This window comes from Seriola lalandi, unplaced genomic scaffold, assembly GCF_002814215.2.
Source record: "Seriola lalandi dorsalis isolate HSWRI2012SDOR001 ecotype SW California unplaced genomic scaffold, Sedor1 jcf7180002054835, whole genome shotgun sequence".
NCBI lineage: Eukaryota > Metazoa > Chordata > Actinopteri > Carangiformes > Carangidae > Seriola > Seriola lalandi.
Genome location: NW_019525388.1, coordinates 71,998 through 96,400, shown reverse-complemented (window position 1 = coordinate 96,400; position 24,403 = coordinate 71,998). Strand labels below are relative to the sequence as shown.

The window sequence follows — 24,403 nt, the reverse complement described above, 5'->3', positions numbered from 1 at the left end:
ATGTCAGACTGGGCGGGTGGGGATTCACCTGTCAGAGGACAGGGGAGGAGATTGCATAGGGGAGTTTACAAAACCACTGGGTGTGTACAACTGAGATCCCTTTGTTAGAGACCACGCTGCCGCACCAGTAGGGTGCTGGAAACCAACATCCTCTGTTTGATATTATATATTGTTTTTCTTTCAAATTATGTTTACCTTCAGTGACTCTTAATTTATGAGTTTATTTGACGTGAAAATTGTTAATTATGCAAATTGTTGTAATTTAGAACCAGAAGTCGTAAAGTTGTATCCTGCATTTAATTATGTTCTTTGTTAACAGGATAAGCAGAACCCTGGGGAACGTTCGAGATTCCTTTTTATCCTTTGGATGAATGCTGTGGCCTTCAGTGACCAGTTCTCAACACAGTTTAACAACCACTGAAGCCGTTTTTGCTCAACACCTTACTACAAGTTCACAAACGTCAACATACATTTACACTTAGCACAAGTACGACAATGAAATTAGGCAATACTCCCTAAATTGGCATTTTTCATTATACAACATGAACAGCTGCAGAAGAATTATACTTCATGCACGGACCTCACAGCTTCACAGTGACACACTTAACAGCATCTTACTGGACTGAATATGTACTGGCTATTACCCCTTTCCCACCTATCTGAGAAAAGTTCCTTATGAATGACATGGCTCTGTTGAACGGCCAGCAAAGTAACCTGTACATTAGGTAGTCAATTATAGATATTTTATGTGTTTGCACCATTTGTTTTTACACTATTGTGTCTTAGAGCCCCTGGAAATTTGGTAAAAGTATATATAAAAGTAAATATTTATAACTTCATAAGCAACACATTTAAGTTCATTAGATTTTTTTGTATTTATGAAGAGTTTAACAATAAGAAACTGTAACCTGAATCATCTGTGTTGGTGTGGTTTGGTCAGACTTGATTTACAGTGACTTAACTAAACCGCTGTTGTCACATTTTGATTCAAATGCTGCTGAATTCTCATTTTTCCATCAGAGCCACAAATACAGAAATCTCACATGAAACAAACAAACCGTCTTGGGAGAAAATTGCATGTTCATGTCACATGAGCCATCGCTCATTGTAAAAGGTTGATTGAAAAAAAAGGACGCTTTGAAGCTTTTTCATTAAATATTGAATGTGATGTGATGTCACAGCTCATGTTTAGAAGGACTCAATGAGCATGACTCAGAGACACCAGTTCACCTTTTTTAAGCCTCAGCAGGCAGACACAGGCAAACAGTAGGGGAAGTCAGGGTATGAGCAGTGGTTGGTTGCAAGCAGGTAAATCAGGCCAAAGGTAAAATCCAAAAACAGGCAAGAAGACTGACAAGCTACAGCATGGAAAGCACAACCGACAATGTGACATGGAATGAGTGGAATGGGTCAGTATAAAGTCTAAGAGCTGATTAGGGAATAGATGAGCACGTGGGCAGGGAAGACTCAGGTGGCTGACAGGCGGGAAAGCCGGGGTTGCTGCAGGACAGGAGGGCGTGGCAGTGTTTGACATGACAGGCAGTTTCTACTGTGAAAAGGGGAGCAGAATGAATGAATGAATGGATGGTGACATTTGAAGGGTTTCTTGCAGGTGATGAATTCACTGGAAATGATCACGCTACTCTGCACCTCCAACACACCTGGGCCGTATTACACTTTTTTGTTTTGGCCTGTCCCTGCCTCTTGTTTTTTTCAGGTTCTTCCTGATTACCTGACTTCACCTGCTTGGAGCCTATTTAAGCTGGAGGTTTCAAAATGGCCTCTCTCTCTCTCTCTCTCTCTCTCTCTCTCTCTCTCTCTCTCAGCCCTCCTGGTGCCTTCCAATTGGTTTTGAATTGTGTTTAGTTAAAGCCTCCGTTCTTGTACAGGTAGTTGAAGTTGGCTCTTCCATTTCTCCTTGCATCCAACACCTACACTACACTACTGACTTCATATTTTCTAGTTTGTTTTGGTTGAGTTATCCCCAGTAAATTTCTTTTAGTGGTTAGTGTGTGGATCTCCCTTCTTTGTTGTGCTCCTGAATGAGCCAGGCATAACATTATGTTAACCATACATTTGACAATAGTCCATACGCACATCCTGACAATAGTCTTTTCAGCCTTTCATTTACACAGTTGCACATCGTCCTTCACTAGCACTGAAATTAAAGGTCACTCGATCGATAAGAGTGAAAGTATTTTGCAAGACTATGAAATGGGAATCTCAGTGTTGTTCAGCGGACCAGTGTAAGTGAACTTTCCTCTACATTGTACGATATTTATTTCTATAATCATACAGTGTTTTGTGTGTTTATTATTGATGAGGCTCATGCAATTGCCATTACACCAGTCAAAAGAAGACTTTTCAGTGACATTCGAGATAATTGCTCAATTATTTATTTAAAGTCAATAAGCGACTGCAACAGCCTCTCAGGCGTGAGAGTGTTTGTCAGCTAATATATATTATTTTAGTGTCTGCTTGGGGTCTTATTATTGTGAAATTATTAAAGTTAAGATTTGACTGTTTTTATGAATAATCCTTGATATGAAGCCGCTGAACCCAGTGAGAGCAAGAGGACAACAAAAAGAATGAACTAAAGAAAGAAATAGTGACAATTTAAAAATAGTTTTTTCTGCAGAAAGACAAAAAACTGCTAAATAACTCAACAAATGAATGTAAGGTGAACAACAAAAACAAAATTGCTACTGAGTCAACTCGAATATGTAGTTACCCAAGAACAGAAGACACAAACAGCAGGAAACAGAAAAATACGTGTGTTAAAGGAAGGTGAAATCTTTGCAGGGGTTTTACAGGGTCAGGCTATTTCCTCTTTGAAACACAGCGAGATGTTTAATGCTTCAACAAATGGTGAGCAGCTGGTTGTTTATTGAAACAGCTGATCCGCAATAATCTCCACTTGTGCCACCAAATTCATCCAAACATTGTTGATCATCTTGACAGTGACACCCCCTCAGTCCTCAGCCCGGTCCCACTCTAAAATACTACTAAAATAAAAACGAAAACAGTGAATAGGACATGCCTCTGAGATATAGTGGGAGCTGCAGCTCAGGCCTCTGTCTGCTTTGCTGAGATAACCACAAAACCCACTTTAGACACCATTTGACTTTACATCATGTCACCACCGGGAGAATTTCTATCAACTTCACCATAACACAACAGGTAGCACTTCTCTTTAAGTCCACTATTTAGCATTTATAAGCAGTTTATAGACATTTAATAAATGGTTAATAACACATTATAATGTAGTTGTAGGCACATATAACTGTTTATAAACATATTTTTATAAACAACTCTAAGTCACCCATCAGTTGAGGCTGCTGTATGGACTGATACACAATTGAATGGTGCAAGTTTTTAACACATTTTCACAAATACAGACAGAAGTACAGATGCCTACTTTACCCAGTTGTTAACCCAGCTGTACCTCTGGTAGTGAAACTGTCAAGCAAAACTGTATATTATAAATTACATTAAGCTATGAGCAGTGTTCGTCACATACTGTTGTAACCAGTGACTAGTACACTCAGTGACCAGTTCATAGGGCAACATACTGTAAACTAATAGGGTAATAATAGGGTGAGATGCCCCCCTGAGGTAAAACGCATCAACATTATTTTACTGGTGAGAGAAAATCAACAGAAATGGTTTTGAGGTAAGTTGATGTAATATTTCGACAGTACAAAATTAGCTTCTGTGTGTTTCTGGGAGGTGTTTATGTTATTTTACCCTCTTTGATGTAAATGGTGTGGACAAAATAATAGAAGCATCTGTCCTTATAATGCAGTAGGCTACAATTCAACAGCAGCCTCCATAGTAACCATAAAGGTGCATCGACACCTCTTAAAAACAGTTTCAACACAAACTGAACATTATAACCTTCACGAAGTAGGATTTGTTGCAGGATTGTTGTATTAGGCTGAGTTCGTTTTAGCCGGATGGACGTAATGAACTGACAAGGGAGCGTAAACTCATGTTTGTTTTGGACCCATTATGTCTTTGTGGGGTCAGTGACAGCATGGATGACCCACTGTATGGCAAGAGCACACACACACACACACACACACACACACACACACACACACACACACACACACACACACACACACAGAGAGCGTGCAGACAGACAGGACAGGAGTCAGAGAGACAGACGCAGGCAGACCGGGAGACAGAGAGACAGACGGGTCTCAACGTCACAGCCCGGGGCTGGGGCTCGTCGAGGGGCTGGGACTGAGCAGACTGCTACTCGGACTCATTGCAGTGGAAGCTACGGGAGAGGCGGGCGGAGGCATGGAAGTCCATGCATGGCTCTGTCTCCTTTCACAGTAACGTTATCAAAGCGCAAGGATATTGACTGAACTGTTCGCGTTTATGCAATGAAGCGCAGTTACGCTCCCGTGTAAGCACAACGCAAAGAAGAAGAGGAGGCCTTTTACTGGTAAGCGAGCTTTTATTCTTGCTAGCGTCAGGAAAGTGGAGCTAGCAAGCTAACCTGCTATGATACAGCAGATAAGCCAGACTAATACTGGCCAAAATTGCTCATGTTGTATGGAGTTGGGCTTTGTGGACAGGTATGCATACCGGTATGAACACGTTACTTCTATATTAACCCCCTGTCATACCTGCACATTAGGGTGTTGGGTCTGTGTTGAGGTATTTTATGCTTTGCTAGCTGAGTGACGTGAGACAAGTTAGCTCGCGTTAGCTAACGTAAACAGCAGCCTCAGTTCTCAGTCGGTCTTCTCGGCTTCTTTCAAAAACAAACTGACAACGGTTCAACATTTAACGTCTTGGTTTGCCACTAAAGCTAGTAAGGGTGCTGTTAGCGTAACTCGTGTAAAATGTCATGTCTTGTCGTTGTTTTTCCAGTTTCCTGAATGCTGTCAGGTCAAGCGGCTGGTGATTAACGCTTCTAATCTGAAACAACAAGCAGGTTAGCAACCCACTCTGTTCTCAAGCCAGCTGTGTGTCAGTACAAGCTGTCTAATTTTATCTGCCGGTGGTTGGCTGTGTGCTAACTATCTCGGCTAGAACCAAAATTAAACCAGTTTTAGCCTGGCCCGTTCTAGGTGCTACTCGCATCTGATCATACTGTAGTTGCTTAAACAGCTGTAGTGCTGCTTGATACCTTATCAGATCAAGAGTGTCTGAAGAAAGCCACTCACCTTCACCATAAACTGGAGCAAAACAAGCACCAAGACTGGAAGAGAGCTCAAAATGACAATGATAAACATAATATTTACTTTGGATCTGGCTGTAGTGAATTCAGAAATCCTTCATTGACATTAATGAGTGTGCTGACCTGCAGACATTGAACCACAGCTCCAGAAATGATGGATTAGAAAACATGATTTTGAAAAAATGCATGGGATATCCCGGATAAATATGTGTATTTTGGTTAAAGTCTGCAACATTTGCATGTTCAGTTTGTCACAGTCTTGCAATTCACATATCACACACATCATCTATCTAATTCCTTACCATTTTTACAAATATGCTTTTTTTTTTAAAGTCAAATTTGCAGTTGCTATGTATGCTGTGTTCAGGTTGCATAATGTAATATGACCTTCTGATTCTCCTGTGAGAAAGTCATTTCAGTGTTGTCAGATTTTTTGTGTTTGAGCAAGATATGTGGCTGTTTTTGTGTTCATAACTGGTATGGGATTTGCAAAAAATCATACCACGTCCTGATTCTTAAATTGTATGGTAGTACATTTACCCCAGCACTATATCGCCAGACTGATAGCACTAAGGCTGCCAATGCCTCCCATAATCTGTTTCCTGACAGATCTTGTCAGTCCACATGTAGTTTACCCTATAATAACTATAAGGTAAACTATATGTGGACTGACAAGATCTGTCAGTTAATGTTAACAAGTCAAATAAATCAGCGGAGGCGCTTTGTCTGAGTGGGGTTTTAGTTCAGCAGTAAGATAAACTATGACGGATCTAATCTGTAATTGTTTATGTAAACCACTCTGTAAATGTTAAATATTCAGTTTTTGTTGATTTATCTCAAAGAGTTGTTGAACATTTGTCCATGGTGACATTGCTTTGGCTTGTATAATTTTGAAAGATCCAACCTTAGTTTATATATGGAAATACAGTGTAATCGAATACAGCAGGAAATGTCATAGCCTCGCTCAGCAGCTGCATTGTCTTCTGGCTCTGAAACATCTTAGTGCAATTATAAATAAGAGATAGTGCTGGTGAAAGATTATTGCTGGAGAATCCTTTGGACCATATTGTTAAGTGCAGCATTTATTGCAAAGCATAATATGCTTGGTTGCACAGGTAGTTGTTCATAACACCTCAGTTCCCCAATTACCACACACAGATACAAACAAATCTGCCTTTAATGAATTGTCATGATCTTTATTCAGCTCAGTAATGTATGTGTTTGTCTACTTCTATAAACAGTGTTGCTCACTTATGTGATGCGTATTTTTAGTATATGTTAATGATTTGAACAAAACACAGCAACATAACCAGTATGTTTAAAAGATGTTATACTGCATAAAGCTTCAGTCAGCAGACTGCCCAGTTCTGTAGGTTAAACTCTGCTGAGGGAGGGGTTGATATACATAACCCGGGCTATCTTTTGTTTGTAATGTAATGGGTCATATCTACACATGTCCATTTTAAGGAAAGTGTTTGTTTCTTTATCTTACATCACATGAATTTCCATTTAAGTGTTAATTTAGTTGAGGCTCTTAGAAGAATTTAGCAAACTGGAGTTTTATATGGCACTTTTAGAAAAGACTGGACATAAAAACAAATTTTATCCAACTCTTGTGTTTGATGTAGAAATTTTTATTTGCGAACTTGATATTAACATGTTATGTGATGTCCACTGCGTGTTTTCAGGACTGATGGCTCCAGAGTGACATGCCATGGCTTTAATGATCCCCCCGGTGAAGCTCAAATGGCTGGAGCACCTAAACAGCTCATGGATCACAGAGGACAGCGAGTCGATAGCCACACGGGAGGGAGTTTCAGTGCTCTACTCAAAGCTGCTGGCTAACAAAGAGGTTGTTCTGCTGCCCCAGCAGGTGCTATGTCTGAAGGGCCCCCAGCTCCCAGACTTTGAGCGGGAATCCCTCTCCAGCGATGAGCAGGAGCACTACCTGGATGCTCTACTCAGCAGCCAGTTGGCCTTGGCCAAGATGGTCTGCTCTGACTCACCCTTTGCTGCTGCACTGCGCAAACGTGTGCTGGTGCTCCAGCGTATCTTCTACGCACTTTCCAACAAGTACCATGACAAAGGAAAGGTCAAGCAGCAGCAGCACTCTCCAGAGAACAACTCGGGCTCGGCTGATCTGCACTCTGTCAGCGAGCGGCCACGCTCCAGCACTGATGCCCTCATTGAGATGGGTGTCCGCACGGGCCTCAGCCTTCTTTTTGCTCTCCTGCGCCAAAGCTGGATGATGCCTCCTCCACCCAGTCCTGGTGGAGGCCCTGGGGGCAACATAAACTTGTGTAATGATGTCATTCACACAGCCATTGATGTGGTTAGCTCCCTGCCACCCCTCTCTCTGGCCAACGAGAGCAAGATCCCCCCAATGGGCCTGGACTGCCTGGCCCAGGTCACCACCTTTCTGAAGGGGGTAACCATGCCGAATTCTGGGGCGGATATTTTAGGGCGGCGCCTTGCCTCAGAGCTACTGCTAGGGCTGGCCTCCCAGAGGGGTTCGCTGCGCTACTTGCTGGAGTGGATTGAGATGGCGTTGGCCGCATCAGCTGTGGTCAGTACTATGGAGCAGAATAAGGTGCTACAGAATCAAGAGGGCCTCATTGGCTATGATTGTTTCATGAACATCCTCATGCAGATGAGACGCTCTTTGGTAAGTAAACATTAATAATACAGTCAGGGAAGTGTTTAGTGGTTTAATAAGTCAAACCAGAATGCAGCCAATTTTATACCTTCTGCTAATGTCAAAGACAGTAGCCTCGACAGCTTCTCTTTTCTCTAAGCTGTTAAATGGGCTTAAAAATGCTATGCGACTTCAACTGAGTATTAAATTAGACATTATTCATTCAAACAGTGGTTTCTCATCTTTAAATAAAGCTGTTATAGAACAGTAGAAACTTGTATTGTGTTGTTACTTGGAAATGATCAGTAAAGACTGCTCCTAAAGTGAATTCACACCAACAACATACAGGCTGGAAATAAACACTTGATGATATAAGAAATCTTTAGTCAGACTCATAGATGTTATATAAGTATATCAGAGTTTTGGTTCTCTAAAATGCATCATGTGATGTGGGCTGCTTTCGGAACTGAGTAATTTAATGTTACTTGATTGGGGTCTGTTGTTATGGCTCCATAGTGTTGAGTGTATTGTTTACACTGTAATTGGTTTGAAGCCATGCATGGTAATAAACAGCGATTTTTGTATGTGATTGTCTCAGGGCTCCTCAGCAGATCGCAGCCAGTGGCGAGAACCCACAAGGACGTCTGATGGTCTGTGCTCACTGTACGAGGCAGCGCTCTGTCTGTTTGAAGAAGTAAGAGATTAAAGCCATATTTTACATTCAGGACTTTGTTTCATTATTCTAATCATAACACCTTCATTTGTGTATAAGGATGAGGTTATTTTTTTGTTATAGTTGTTTTTACTGTCACCTAGAGTGTTAATTTTGAAAATAATACTACACTCCTGTAATCATCTCGTTTTATTCCAGGTATGTCGAATGGCATCAGATTACTCTCGCACCTGTGTCAGTCCAGACAGCATACAGACCGGCGAGGCACCCGTGGTGTCTGAAACCTGTGAGGTGTATGTGTGGGGCAGTAACAGCAGCCACCAGCTGGTGGAGGGTACGCAGGAGAAGATCTTACAGCCTAAGTTGGCTGCCAGCTTCGCTGATGCACAGACAGTAAGAAGAAACAGTCCACACATTTGCTGTAGAGCTGTATGTCTACACATCTTGAGAAACAAAACATTAAGTTAATCCTATATTTATAATAAGGTATTTTGCTCTGTTATGGCAAATAGGTTGTTTTTTTTTTTCCTTCTGTACATTCGGTATGTTTCTGTAATTGGTAATTTCGCATGCCGAGACTTGACCGACTTCATTAAGTGGCGACTAGTGTGCTGTCACTCTCTTTCATTGTTGCTGTTGCTGTTCTTGAAAGGCTAGACCATCAAAATTAACGCAGGCTGTAGTTATACTCATCAGTATAAATAGGGGTTTTACATAGACATGGTGACATAATGCATTCAATTTCAAATTTCACTGATGCTTCCACAGGAAATTTATATGTGTAGATCAAGGCCGTATTTGTTACAGATAGGAAGAGACTCTTCAAGACGGAGGAACAGACAACATCCTGTTTCCTATTTATCTCCTACAATGTTTTCTATTAGGAGAGGAAATAAATGCCTTTCTGAAAATAACAGACAATTACAAACTGTATAATTCACATTTTTCCGACCTACAGTGCTTGTCTCTTTGTCCTCACCCTTTATGTTACTGTATGACTAATGATGTGCACTGTGACTTATGAGGATTTTCTATGGGTTATAAACAGTTTTTTCTGGATCTGATGTTATGAATAAAGGGGAAAATCAAAAATGCAACTGAAACTAAATAAAAACTATAATGAAATAGTTGTCGATACTATTAAATATCTTATTGGTATTTACAGATAATTATCATTGACTATGATATGGCTGATTGTCGACATCGTATTCTGTAGCAATACACTGTAGCATCACAGTCAAATGACAGTGTATGAGGATGCTGAGTCAGCCTGCAGTCTTTGATCACACACAGATACTCAACTTTTCACCTCCTCTGCAGATCGAGGCAGGCCAGTACTGCACTTTTGTGATCTCTTCTGACGGCTCTGTTCGGGCCTGCGGGAAGGGCAGCTACGGCCGCCTGGGCCTCGGTGACTCCAACAACCAGTCAACGCTGAAGAAGCTGACCTTTGAACCCCACCGTGCCATCAAGAAGGTGTCATCGTCCAAGGGCTCAGATGGCCACACGCTGGCCTTCACTACGGAGGGTGAGGTGTTCAGCTGGGGTGACGGTGATTATGGCAAACTGGGTCACGGGAACAGCTCAACACAGAAATACCCTAAACTTATCCAAGGTCCACTGCAGGGGAAGGTAGGGTTTCAGCCAGCATTCGAGTACAACTTGACACATGGTATTTTATTCACATGGTATTCACATTTCAACTTTTTAAATCCAGTACATTGGGAATGTACTGTTTGCTTTTAGCTTTTAGCTCCTTTCTGCTTTGCCTGTTATTTTTAAAATAGATAATGGAAATTGTTTTTGCTTGTATGTTTAATGGTATTAACAGCGTGTGATGATGTGTGCGGCTTTTGTTTTGTTTCAGGTGGTGGTGTGTGTGTCTGCTGGCTACAGACACAGTGCTGCAGTCAGCGAGGATGGAGAGCTGTACACATGGGGTGAAGGAGATTTTGGAAGATTAGGTAGGTTTCTGAACTGGTTTCTCCTAATATAATATTGTTCCCATTATGGTTGCACTGATTGTCTGTTTTTGGGCATCAAAACTTCTAAACAAATTAAGACGGGACATTATGACATGAGGTGTTCTTTCTCTTACAGTCATTTTACAGTATGTGTTTCTCTGTTTGTTGGGACAGTTTCTGGTTAAAAGCTACAGTATGTTTACTTGATTCAGCAGTGTCATTTTTTAATTTTGGGAGTTGGGTCATGTTTATCTTTATAAGTGGCACTTTTACACAAATTATATTGAAAGGAAGTGAATTATCAGGGGATGGTAACAGCATACAGCCCACATGACTTCCTGCTACCCAGAATGTAACGCTCCTAAAACAACATACACAATCTCTAATGTTCAGAACGACTCGAATCTTCTTTATTTTACTGAAAATACTCATTTTTATCTATATGGCCCAAAATCACAAATTAACTTGAGAGGGACTTATAATCTGTTGAGTGACCAGCACCCTCTATCACTGTGTGGCATTGTGTCACTTTAACTGATGCATATAGCACACACCGAACGCGTCATACAGGCAGAAGTAGTAGTCGGAGATAAAGTAGCTGAGATGATGCTCGTCAGCGCCGGCAGTTTGGACAGTGGAGTATCCTGTCACATTGCTGCTGTGCAAACTTACACAGAAAACAACACACACCAGAGGCCAATTGTGTGTGTCGACCTTTTCACCCCAAACTTACGCAAGAAAAAACGTTTTTGTGTGTTTGTTCTATAATCTCCATGTGTAAACCGATTTTTTCATCGCTTGGGATCATAGGTCACGGTGACAGCAACAGCCGAAACATTCCTACCCTAGTCAAAGACATCAGCAATGTGGGAGAGGTGTCATGTGGTAGCTCCCATACTATCGCACTGTCAAAGGATGGACGGACTGTGTGGTCCTTCGGAGGAGGGGACAATGGTGTGTAAACCCTTCACCATGACTTACTTCATTGTTTGATGTCTATTTTGAATGTTTCATTTAAAAATGTATGCTATAAATAAATGCTAATAAATACATTTCCTATATTTGAAGTATTCAAATTAAATATGAGGCATTTCCAGAATATGGCATTTCCACAGTTGTGCTGTGCACATAATGCTTTAATCTTTTGTATATGCTCTGGATTTCTAAGAAGTTAGTTTTCATGTTCTAGTCTACGTGAATGCCGAACAGTTGCACGTCACTACAATGTGCATATGTGCTATAATATAAATGTATATATAAGTCAGTCTTAGGAAAATAATGTGTTGTCCTGTAGGAAAACTCGGTCATGGTGATACTAATCGAGTCTACAAGCCAAAAGTAGTGGAGGCCCTGCAGGGGATGTTCATCAGGAAAGTGTGTGCTGGAAGCCAGTCGTCTCTTGCCTTAACTTCCACTGGACAGGTAGGACATTATTCCTGCATTGGTAACCAAGGATAGAAGCTGCGGTTTGTTCTTAACATTTGTCCCAAAGAGGGATTTTCATGCAGCTGTTTATGCGTTCCTACCGACAGCTGGTTGGACATTGACAGTGATATACTTTAAGATGTGGCCTTGCTGTTTTCTCATCAAGATAGTTTTTGTCTGAAGAAAGAACAAAGATACATACAACGCTTTGCAGTGTGAATAGCAGAAATCTTCTGCTAAAGTTAATTCATGCCTCTTGTTTTTAGGTGTATGCTTGGGGTTGTGGTGCCTGCCTGGGGTGTGGTTCTTCTGAGGCCACAGCACTCAGACCCAAGCTAATCGAAGAGCTGGCTACAACCAGGGTGGTGGACATATCTATAGGGGACAGTCACTGCCTAGCCTTGTCGCATGGTATTTGTCTTTATCTTTTTCATGTTCTTGCTTTCTCATACCCTCTGTCTCTCTCTTCTCTGTAGATGGTTAACTACAAACAAGTTTGCATGCTTTCGTTGATCAGCTCTCAGTGTTACAGTACATACTAAGGCCATTGCCTCTGTCACTCACAGTTTGTCAGTGAATGCTACTCTGCTGACACAGCGAGATTATCTGTTTGTTAAACATGTGACAGGACTGTCGCAAGTAGCATGATGTAATAGCAAATACATAGACCAAATTTGTTTAAGCTAATACAGCCCTGCAGCTGTAGGACTTGATAAATGCAATCATGTTTCAGCTATGTGCAGTACAAATTCTACCATGTCATTATTTAGTGTTTTCATATGTACAGTAACAATAATAACACAATAATGATAATCATCTCAGCCGTATCTAAAATCACACTACTTGTCTTCAACTCAATCACCATCTAGACAATGAGGTATATGCTTGGGGCAACAACTCCATGGGCCAGTGTGGCCAGGGGAACTCCACAGGGCCTATCACTAAGCCCAAGAAGGTCGTTGGCCTGGATGGAGTCGCCATTCAGCAGATCTCAGCCGGCACCTCTCACAGCCTGGCCTGGACAGCCCTGCCCAGAGACAGGTCAGTTATCAGCAGAGTAAACACGCAGAGCGTAGGTCAGGTAACATTGACAATATCCTGGATTTTGTAGGAAATCCAGGATATTCATGTGGGGGGAGGGAGGGGGTTAAGGCGAGTGCTGATGTCACCACATCCCAGGTCTTCTGTGCTTAATGGAGATTGTGTAATATAAGACAAAGGTCAATAACTGTGTGTAAAATGCACTTTTTTTTTTTTCCCCCCTCTGTTACAACTGGAAGGATCACGCTTTGTGTGCTGATGTGTGATACAGACACAGAAGCGACAACAGTTGATTAGGGTTAAACAATTAAATTAAATATTTTGGAAATGGCAATTTGGCCAAGGTCAATATCCAAATCACAGGAGCTGCAGTTTTTTTTTTTGATAAAGGTAAAATATTTTCTTCAGTGAAAATGAGATGCAAAACTGACCATTCCAACTGAAATCATGACTCGTATCTCAATCTTAATGTCTGCCTAAATAATCACAATATGATGGGTTTTTGCATATCGTTCAGCCTTAATAATGAAAGCACAATACTAAATAGGTGGAGCTACTTAAAAAGATTAAACTAAGTAAATTCTTCTGTAATTGATTTGTCAGTGTAATTATAAACTACTGTCTTAGCAGCATCACTGTGTTCCTCCAGAGTTTTAATGTCTTGTTAACATTTCCTCTCTATGACTCTCCAGACAAGTGGTGGCTTGGCACAGACCGTACTGCGTCGACCTCGAGGAAAGTACCTTTTCCCACTTGCGCTCCTTCCTTGAGCGCTACTGCGATGGCATCAACAGTGAAGTTCCCCCTCTTCCCTTCCCCTCATCCAGGTAAGTACAAACACAGCCTGTAAACCACCATCACCACTAGTGACAGCCATGGCAATCAGACTGAGCAAGAGGGAAGGAAATTAGAGAAGGCAGATTTACAACAGTTGTTTTTTCCCCTGGTCTGTTTCTAGCACTCGCAAATTCCTTATACTTGTTTGCTTTACAGTTTCTCTTGCCAATACACCTTCTTTCCTCTTCAGTTTTCTAGTTGTGCGTTAAATGATAAATAGATTTGGAATATAGCTCAAGCAAATTGTAAATGATTTGTTTTATGTATTTGCAGGGAGCATCATAACTTCCTCAAGCTGTGCCTTCGGCTTTTGTCCAATCATCTGGCTCTGGCTCTGGCTGGGGGTGTGGCCACCAGTATCTTAGGGCGGCAGGCCAGGCCCCTGAGGAACCTGCTCTTCAGGCTGATGGACTCCTCTGTGCCAGATGAGATTCAAGAGGTAAGAGAGCAGTAACATGCTCAAGGCATCAATCAACTAATCTGTTTATCAACAAAATGTTTCAGCATTTAAGATATAGAAACATCTTCCCAAATGGCTTCTCTTTTTGTTGTGAAAAAGTCTACCTAAATATTTGTTCAGTTCATACATTCTCCTCTGTATTTGGACACTCTCAGACTCATGCAAAGCCTGTAAAACTTTGTTTCATACAAATCATGATGATTATTTTCTGAGAAACCCTCAGAGATCGCAAAGTCAATCCTTGACTGTTCTTTTTGTATTCAGAAAAATGCTTGTATTCACTGTGGAACTGTTCTGAATATTTCTTGTGATGCCTTGTGCTTTTTATTTCATGTTGCCTTGAAAACATCTTTCCTGTCCTGTCCTGTCCCGTCTTGTCCCGTCCTCTCCTGTCCCGTATCGTCCTAGGATAAGAGTGAGACAGTATTGTCTTGTCAACAGGTTTTAAATCTGTAGGTCTTTATCACATGACATGAATCAGTGACAAACTGTGGGTGCGTGTTTGTCCCATCAGGCGGTGATTGAGACGCTGTCTGTGGGGGCGACCATGCTGCTGCCTCCACTGAGAGAGAGGATGGAGCTACTTCACTCCTTGCTGCCTCAGGGCCCCGACAGATGGGAGAGTCTCTCCAAAGGACAGGTACCTTCTGCTGCTTGGTACACAGATAGAACTGCTGTCGTGCTTTTTGAAATGTGGATTTAAAATCAGCAGTTGTGAACACTTCTGGTTTTCTGAACCTGTAACAACCAGTCTGTAAGATGTGTATGGATTAACCAATGCCCAAGTTGCTGGGACTTCTACACAGAACATTTTAGGTCAGTACGGTCAATGATGGATGATTGATGCAGCGTTTACAGTGTGAGCTCTTGGTTAAAGGGCCACTTTGTTTGGATGGTTGTATGGGCAGAGTAAAAGGCTGCGGTTGCTTCCTGTAAGTGGTCTCTTTGAGCTACAAAGTTCTGACAAAGATGCCTCGAGCACAGGACTCTGTGTTCCCGACAGGCCTGCTTGGTAGTCTAGCATTAAAACTTTCCATTGAATTCAACAATGGAGGCTGCTGCTTAGGAGGGAACTGTTTAAAATGTAAATTCTTGTGGACTTTCAAATAAAATCTCCAGAGAGTGGAAACTTGTGCATGGTTGTAAATTGTGCTTTTAAAGGAAGAGCTGGACATTTTGGGAAGTATGCTCATCCGATTTCTTATCGGGTTAGGTGAGAAGATTGACACCACTCTCATGTCTGTTTGGTAAATATGAAGCTACAGGCAGCAGCCAGCTAAAACTTAGCTTATCATAAAGACTGGAAACAGCTTGCAGAGCACTGTCTGAAGGTCAAGTCACCTCTAGAGTTCACTGCTTAACCTGTTGTATGTTGTTTGTTTAATCTGTACATATCTACTTTTCAAGATACTCAGAGACTTAAGATCACAAATTAATTAAGTGAAAAGATCCTCGAACTCAACATTAGCCAGTTAGCTATATCTAACCAAGCTAACCGGCTGCTGGCTATAAGCTCATATTCAATGAACAGATATGAGAGTGGTATTGATATTCTCATCTAACTCATAGCAAGAATGGTAATATGTATATTTCCAACATTGAACTACTCTACTATGTTATTAGCTGTTGTTGAAGTTTGTGAGGTTTGAGATAACCTGCCCAGCTGAGGTAGACTTTTCTTCTTGCACAAACTTGTTGACATTGGCCTTATTTCCCTGATTACCAGATTCTAAACAAAGTAAATATCTGGTGACTGACCTGGTGTTGTCCTCAGTGTGAACCCGCTGTACCAACATGTATTCTTTCACGTAGTGTTGCTTGGTTCTGTTGAATCTTTATGTTTTTTGTTGGAATATGTGTGTTTGTGCCACAGAGGATGCAGCTCGACATCATCCTGACCAGTCTCCAGGACCACACCCACGTGGCCTCGCTCCTGGGTTACAGCTCTCCTGCTGATGGCCCTGAGGTGCTTTCATCTGGCACGGGCTTTACAGCTTCCCCAGACCCCACCTACAGCGCCACCACGGGCCATCCTGACACCCACCTGGCTGAAATCCTCATGAAGACGCTGCTCAGGAATCTGGGCTTTTATACTGTAAGTTTGGAGCTAGATTGGTACAAGTCGGAGAGCAGATTTGTCTTGTTGATTTTAGTATGTGCGCTATTCAATAACAGACCCTTAGGTGTGGCATCATTATGGTCTATTTAGAATTGACAAATGTAGAAATTACTCACGAAGGAAGTCATCAGCAGAGTCCAACATATAGAGCACCATCGTTTTAATCATCTCTCCATGTCTCCTGCTTCTCTCAATATTCGAGTGCTGGAGGCAGAGCATGAGTCATATGTTATCCTTTGTTATGAGCACCTGCTGGCTCTTTTCCTGGCACTGCAGTGGCTTGGCTCCTGTGCCTCCCTCTCTCTCTGAAGACGCCATTTTATTGATTGTAACACAAAGGCTGTTTTCCAATGTGTGTGATTATGCGGGCCTGAGCAATGAATGATGATTAGACTGCAGTGCTTTCCACATTTGAGTCATTGCCTTTGGTCTATTTTTCTTTCTGCTTTTTCTTTCCCCTTTCTTCATCTCTAGAACTCCTTTCTGTTCAGGGAAAATTGCGAATGGAAAAACCATGGCTAGATAAATAAATATAATTGAACAAAAGGAGTACTTGTTTGGATTAAATTAAATTTTGGTGGTCTAAACTGGGAAATACCAAGAATCCAGATTATAAAAACTGGGTGTGGAACAAATAATGATTCTGTGTAACTCATGAGGAAATTCTAATTTTCAGCCCTTTCAGCCCTTTAATTAGCTCATGCTCTTGTTATATTCCTTTTGTATGAATAGAAACTGTGAGGGAAAATACTGGTTTAACAAAGTGAATCCAGGGGTGAAAACAAATGTAAGGTTTTTAGGTGGAGTAATCAGGTACAGAAATGGCCAATTTAAAAAAAATATATTTGGGCATCAAAATCACAGGGTCCAGTTCTGGATTCATGTGATGCCTCTTCTGTAATTTTCATAACCAGTTTTAACTTGACAACTTGCTGAAAACTGTCTGCTATGAAAACAACCCTTTTCAGGACTCAGTTCTCTTTGGCTATAAAACAGTTAGAGCTGTTTTATATGCATGTTTGTATTCATAGATTTACCCTGAAGATGCATCTCATTGACCACGTATACTTATTCATATCTGATTTGTGTGTGTGTGTGTGTGTGTGTGTGTGTGTGTGTGTGTGTGTGTGTGTGTGTGGTACAGGATCAGGCGTTTGGGGAGCTGGAGAAGAACAGTGATAAGCTGCAGCAGGGCATGTCCTCCTCTGACAGCAGCCAGCCAGCTCACCTTCACCAACTCCTCTGCTCCCTTCAGAAGCAGCTGTTAGCATACTGCCACATTAACTCTGTCACTGAGGTATGGACTCTCCACTGTCCCTGTGTTTGTAGCTGTACACGTTGACTCTCTTTTACCTACTGTATATTAAACTTTTATTATCGGGGAACTGGCAATTACACAATCAAAAAATGCATTTGTTTAAACTTCTCGGTCCTGTGCCAGTAGGATCATGTGACTAATGCTCTCTTGTGACACTGGTGGGTTACATCATAACGTCTAAGTTTGTATTACACAGACTTGAAAGGCAGCTTCCCTGTGATGATTGAATTTGATGAAGTTATTCACTTTTTATTGGCACAACTAATTTCAGAACTCACATGTTGATGCTAATGAAGCCGGATATTGGCATTAAATCGCCTAAGAGAAAATATGTAAGTAGTTTTAATTTCTGATGCGCGAAACGAAGTAACTCTTAGTTTCACGGCTTTTTCATGAGCTAATTCTTGACAAAGTGAGTGGGATTTCAGTGGCTTTGCAGATGTATGATATTTTGTAAGTATGTATTTTTTCAGGATGTTCCTCATGTTAACTACATTTCATTTTCTCAGACAGCGATTAACTGTCTTAAGAACAGAGAGTTCATTTTAAAAAAAATCCCAAAAGTATATCTAATGTATTAAAACAATGTGATCTGTGTTTTTCTGTAGAATTCCAGCAGTGTGGCTTTGCTCCACAAGCATCTGCAGCTCCTGCTGCCCCATGCCACAGATATCTTCTCCCGCTCAGCCACTTTGATAAAGGAGAGTTCTTGGAATGGCAGCATACGAGAAAAGCTTCAAGGTGAAGATGAGCAGTTAATTACTTCTGCAGCAGGGCAGACGTGCCTCCTCACCTCTCATCCGCTTGCTATTTTGACCTCTGCCTGTTAACCCTTGTCCTTTTCATTGTAAAACACTTTCATTATCTCTGTTTCTATATTGATCTTTCCTAGAATCTTAGGTTCACTTTATTCCATTCATGCTTTGTTTTTTCACAGTTTGCGTCATTCTGCTAATGTCAAATCAATAATACCTTTGGGTCTTTATGTGAAAAAGTAATAAAACATGCCCCTTTAAATAAGTTGTATCAACATGCAGAAATAAGGTGAATTTTAGTAAGGTTAATTATTTTGACACCGACCTCAAGAGCATAATTTTTTCACATTAATGGTAAGTGATAGGAATAAGAATTCTTTCATTACCCCTTTGCAATTTTTGCTTGTCTGATCCAGAAACTCCCAATCTAAAATTTTACACTTGACATTGTCATTTCAGTCTTTTGTCATTAATTCCTTGTAATTTTTGAAACTTAAAATGCTAATCTTGTTTCTGTCATCTCCAGAAGTGATCTACGTATCAGCAGCAGGCAGCATGCTGTGCCAGATAATCAACTCCTTGCTGCTGCTTCCGGTGTCAGTGGCGAGGCCTCTGCTGAGCCACCTATTGGACCTGCTCCCTCCTCTGGACCGCCTCAACAGACTGCTGCCTGCTGCGTCCCCTCTGGAGGACCAGGAGCTGCAGTGGCCTCTTCATGGTGAGCCTGAAACAAGGAGCTTTTCTTGTCTTAATTAAGGGTCTACTCACAAGCTTTTCCAGTCTGCTGTGGATACCAAAATCACTGAGTTCTGCTTTACGACAGTCCCTTAGCTGTTGTATCACTTAGTGTCAAAAACATATTTACTAAACAATAATGTTCATTGTCACTGTTTGTTGGTCTTTCTTGTGAATGAAGTTTTGAATTCGCTGCGTTGGGATATGTGTGTGTCTGTGTTCCTTGGAACATCCATCAGCGTTCCTTAACACACTGGTCTTTTACAAGTAAATTCAAGGATAACCTTTGAATGCCATCTACTAGACTTGGGTCGATATTTGATAATATTAAATATTGCGATATTTCCTTCCATATGCAGTATTTTTAGTAATATCGCAGAAAAATTATGTAATTATGTAACTAATATTTAATATTATTAAAAAACCACCTGAAACACATACAATAATATTATTGTATTATATTTCAGCTGGACTGTATCGAGATATTACATTTTGAATCCGCCCAAAGCCTACCATGTTAAACTCTGCACAGACTGTAACAGGCCAGGTCAGCTTCAATTTAAGACTCTGGTTTTGTAGTTTTCTAGATAATACATGGCTGTAACTCTGTCAAGGTTTGGGGTCCCACTGAGGCTGTTCAACATGTTCACCATAGCGGACCCATTGTAGGGCTCTCAACACCTTATACACATATCACCTTAAAGTCTTATAATTCTGGGCAGTTGAATTTATGCTATCCCCCTTTTTCTAACTTTCCAGGAACCTCTGACTTTGCTGAGCCAGCCTCAGGAATGTCCCTGCCCCAGCCGGCGCTGTCCTGGGTGTGGCTCGTGGACCTGGAGAGGACAGTTGCCCTGCTGGTAGGCCGATGCCTTGGTGGGATGCTGCAGGGAGCTCCTACCTCTCTGGAGGAACAGGATACTGCTTACTGGCTCAAAACACCCCTCTTCAGCAACGGCTTGGAGATGGACATCCCACAGCTTGGTAGGGAGGGGACAGATACAACACTGTGACTTTAATTGTTGAACACTGGTAACAGCATGAGCAGTTTAGTGATGTGAATTTAAATTCCTGCAGGATATTTTGTACTCAGACTTTCTCAGTGGACTCATTCTGCTCTTTGAGTTTTAGAGATGGATTGTGTTTCTCTTTTTGCCCCTTTATCCCACTGTTAATCAGTTGTTTCCTCTCTGATTTGTTCAGATGATGAATGTTTGTTCACTTGTTTTCCTTCAGACACCTGCATCAGCTCTTTGTTGGAGGCAGCACTGTCTGGTAATGAGGAGCAGAAGCCCTTTGACTGCACGCTGCGTCCTGACTTGAGCGTCTTGGTGGATTTGGCTCTGGGTTCCTCTAAAGAACCTGCCAACAGCCTCTGGATCAACTTGCAGGACTATGCCATCAGCAAAGGTCTGCCATTGGACTAGGCTTACAATGAATTCCATTGTCTCTGTGCTAAAGTAAATAGCCCTGAAATGTACCTGACAGTGTACTGACTGTGCTGTGTCTTCTGTTGCAGACTGGGACAATGCGTCTCTCAGTAATGAGTCTCTGTTGGACACTGTGACCCGGTTTGTGTTGGCAGCCCTGTTGAAGCACACAGGGCTGCTGGGCCAAGCCTGTGGAGAGGGCAGGTACGGTAATATGATACAATACATCGGATTAAAGGTTTACACAGTGTTCCATAGAACCAGCCTGAATTAAACATCACAAGTATATTTTTAATTTCCCATTAGATACCAACCATCCAAGTCCCTCGCAGAGGTCTATCGCAGTGTTTATAAAGTCCGAAACCGTTTGTTGGCCTGCAAGAATATGGACTTCATCCAGACCCGATCATCTTCACGTGAGAGGAGGGTGAGTAAAGTTACATTCAAACATGCACATTTGCATTCACCTTTATTATCTTTAACATTATCATCATAATGAATCCAAAAACTACGAAGTTACATTTTCTTATTTCACACGAACATTGTATAAGCTTGCTTTTCTTAAATGTGAAAATGTATAATATATACCTGTGAATTATCTGTGTCTGTCTCTGCTTAGACTGTGCTCACCTCTCAGACACCAGTGAGACCACCTGTTCTTTGCATATTGTTTAACAATTTTCTTCTCTAATTTGACACTTTCTCAGCTAATCGCTGTTTTGGTCATGAAACAAAATGATTTCCACAGTCACTCATATATGTAATTTGTTTTAACTTGGTCAGATTTCAGACAATCAGGACTCTCTGGACATGGACCCTCAGGAGCACTCGTTCACACGCACCATTGACGAGGAGGCAGAGCTGGAAGAGAGAGCCGACCGCGAGAGAGAGGAGGGCCATCAGGAGCAAGACGATGAGGAGGAGGACAGGGAGCATGAAGTAATGACAGCTGGAAGTAAGTGCATCTGCCTGGAGTTGTGTGCTTTTATGCTTTCAGTGTGCAAATCATCAGAAACATTCGCCATATAATTTAATAATATAATGTATTTTTCAGTTCATTCAAGCCTGTAAAAATCAATCTCATCTTTATGATTATGTTTATTAAACTGGTGAATTATTCACTTCATGTTAATATTATTAGAATTATTCATTTAATAAATAATTAAAACATTGACTTGTAGTCCCAAGAAGTTTTCAAAATGACAAAGCAGTTCAGCTGTGTAAGTGATTATTTACATTTCTCTTACTGTTATTAATGTAATTTATTTGATAGGAAGCCACTGTAGAAGCAGTTCACCAGTTAGTTTCATGGAAAGAATGGTGTTTCAAACATATTGTGTTTTCATAGCATGTGACGATTAGCATGTGTCATTTTGCTAAATGTGGCCTCTGATGAACAGTAGTGAGAAAGTCCTCACACTCACACATCAGTGGGATGTTCAGCTGTAAAATATAATTTTCATAATTGTGATAGAGAGAAAGTTCTTCTCAAATGTAGGTGAATGTGACAGTGTCTTTTCGGTGTGGTGCATTTGCATGAGCTTTGGTTTTAAACTTTGCACTCTAGTAAACCTTGGGTGCGTTACGCGGCGGCTGCTCGTCCTCTAACCCAGCATTCTGTGTGTTTTGTGTGTGTGTGTGCGTGTGCCTATCGCACAACACAGAAATCTTTCAATGTTTCCTCTCAGCGCGGGAAGTGGCTCGCAGTCGGGACAGAGAGCGAGCTAGCAGCAGCACAGGCCTGGGCTCCGGCTCTGTTTCCAGGAGTGGAGGAGGAGGAGGCGGAGGAGAGGAGGACGCCATTCTGTCTCAGGAGGGAAGGAGGGGCAGTACGGGTCTCCCAGAGGGCCAGGACCTGTACACAGCTGCCTGTAACTCAGTGATCCACCGCTGTGCCCTGCTGTTGCTGGGGGTGAGCCCTGTGCTGGGCGAGCTGACCAAACAGAACCAGGACGAAGGCCAGACCCAGTCAGCTACAGGAACACAGGAGTGTCTCGGCTTCATGACCAGGTCAGAGCACTGGCCACCCAGATACAGTCAGATGGGAGGAGGTGGTAAAACATAATTCAAACAACATCAGCGACAGTTAAACACTTGATTCCCTCGTTAGTTGTGATTTTGTGCTGCAGAAATATTCTTCTACTGTGGAGGGAGATGGTTTCACTTGTTGTCCAGAGAAAATCAGCTTGTTGGATTGTCCTGGATGCAAAGTATTGAAGGATAGGTTCACATACAAAAATCTTTATTAAAATAACACTCACTTTCCTACATGAACACTACTTTTTGGTCACTGTAATTGTTCCTCTTGTCCACGTTGGCCATGAATAGATTCCCTTCAAAAGCAAATCGAGAGTAAGACACAGGGGACAAATTCTCAATCTCTGAATCAAATGGGGAAATTCCCAAGTGCTGTGTTTGTGTTTTTTTTGCCGAGCCATGGTGAACTCAAGAATAGTGAACCACTTACTCACTAAAATGAATATCTTTGGATGAGATCCATTTCATTTGGCTCAGACTGCTGAAGCCTCATATTAGCTCTTGCTTACAGTATGGGTTTTTATGCAGAACAAGAACTATGGATTTGGTCCCCTATCTCTAATCACTTAGAGAAGGAATCTCTCTCAGCCAGAATCATTACAGCAACTAGAAACTTCTTTCAGCGTGAGTTGATTTTAAGACAAACTTGAAACCTATTTTTTAATGTTTGGGCTTAAACATAATGGAAAAAATACTAATTGGCACACGAGGCGTATGCCAACAGGAAAGTTTAATAGATCTGGAATTGGCTTGGAATACAACACCCAGTAAAATCTGAAAATAACCACTCTTCTATCCACTGCCAAAAAATGTGATGTGTGTGTGTCCAGTGCACAAACCTGTGGCGTAGCTGAGGCTTCTTCTCGTCTTTGTTGTTGGTTTCTGTAACAATGACGGTGCTAAAAATACACTGTAAACCTTTTGTATTTTCTGTTGGTAGCACGTCCACCCAGAGGCAACCATGAGAATGTGCACCTGGCTGTTAAGTAATCAGAATAGCTCTGGAGTTCACCTGGCACCTTAACCTAATTTTCCCCATGTCTCAACGAGTTTCATCTGAACGTTGACCCACATTCACTCTCCACATTCCATCTGGAGCTCCTCGATCCTGATCACATCTCAGTGCTGTTCTCTGTGCTCGAGGCCTCAGTAGAATCTGTCGGAGGCAACCGCTCCACAGCCATCATGTACCAATTATTAACTTGCCCTTTTGATACTATAAGATATGCTCCATTTAGAGCTTTGTAGTGTGTTTGTGCTTTATGTCACACGTCTTTGAGGAAAGAATCATTTTAATCATCTTGTTTAGTGCAGTTACGTTTTTTAAGCTGTTGTGTCGTCACTGATGAAGATGATCAGATTCAGATTTTCACATATGAGGACTTTGCCTTGTGTGTGTTTTGGTGCATACCAATAAACATAGTAAGAAGAAAAAATATAAAAAAGAAAAAAAAAGAAAAATACAGATAGCTTAAATATGAATAGAAAAATTTAAGAATAAAATATTTACAATAAAAATGGGGAAAATATTATGAAAAATATAAATATAATACAAAAATACAATAATGTACAATGTGCAATATGACTGTATGTATATATGGTATATATGATGGTGGTCTGTTTTCTTTCCTCAGGCTGTGAGACACTCCACCATGAAATTAGTTTTATTTATATGACTTGATTAGTTATTCATTCACTTGATTATTTATTTATTATTATTTACTTATTATTTATTCATTTATTTTTCTAACTTTTATATTTTTGTGAGTAGCATAAA

General features: G+C 41.3%; 1 protein-coding gene across 7 annotated transcripts in view; it reads left to right on the top strand.

Moving 5' to 3' along the window:
- The first annotated feature begins 4,256 nt into the window (after nt 1–4,256).
- herc1 (HECT and RLD domain containing E3 ubiquitin protein ligase family member 1) overlaps nt 4,257–24,403 on the top strand; it is a 54,863-nt gene continuing 34,716 nt past the window's right edge. For 4 of the 7 annotated variants that reach the window (XM_087179405.1, XM_087179403.1, XM_087179404.1 and 1 more), the window contains exons 1-23: nt 4,257–4,456; nt 6,886–7,862; nt 8,431–8,526; nt 8,704–8,898; nt 9,826–10,137; nt 10,373–10,469; nt 11,280–11,423; nt 11,764–11,891; nt 12,161–12,305; nt 12,764–12,935; nt 13,628–13,762; nt 14,046–14,211; nt 14,747–14,872; nt 16,106–16,327; nt 17,496–17,648; nt 18,278–18,410; nt 18,951–19,142; nt 19,919–20,143; nt 20,396–20,569; nt 20,679–20,793; nt 20,896–21,016; nt 21,373–21,544; nt 22,254–22,599. In XM_087179405.1, coding sequence (XP_087035531.1) covers nt 6,912–7,862; nt 8,431–8,526; nt 8,704–8,898; nt 9,826–10,137; nt 10,373–10,469; nt 11,280–11,423; nt 11,764–11,891; nt 12,161–12,305; nt 12,764–12,935; nt 13,628–13,762; nt 14,046–14,211; nt 14,747–14,872; nt 16,106–16,327; nt 17,496–17,648; nt 18,278–18,410; nt 18,951–19,142; nt 19,919–20,143; nt 20,396–20,569; nt 20,679–20,793; nt 20,896–21,016; nt 21,373–21,544; nt 22,254–22,599 — 4,520 coding nt within the window. In that variant the 5' untranslated portion in view covers nt 4,257–4,456; nt 6,886–6,911. The remainder of the gene's footprint in view (nt 4,457–6,885; nt 7,863–8,430; nt 8,527–8,703; nt 8,899–9,825; nt 10,138–10,372; nt 10,470–11,279; nt 11,424–11,763; nt 11,892–12,160; nt 12,306–12,763; nt 12,936–13,627; nt 13,763–14,045; nt 14,212–14,746; nt 14,873–16,105; nt 16,328–17,495; nt 17,649–18,277; nt 18,411–18,950; nt 19,143–19,918; nt 20,144–20,395; nt 20,570–20,678; nt 20,794–20,895; nt 21,017–21,372; nt 21,545–22,253; nt 22,600–24,403) is intronic. The other 3 variants (XM_087179407.1, XM_087179406.1, XM_023426713.2) reach the window with 2 other exon arrangements.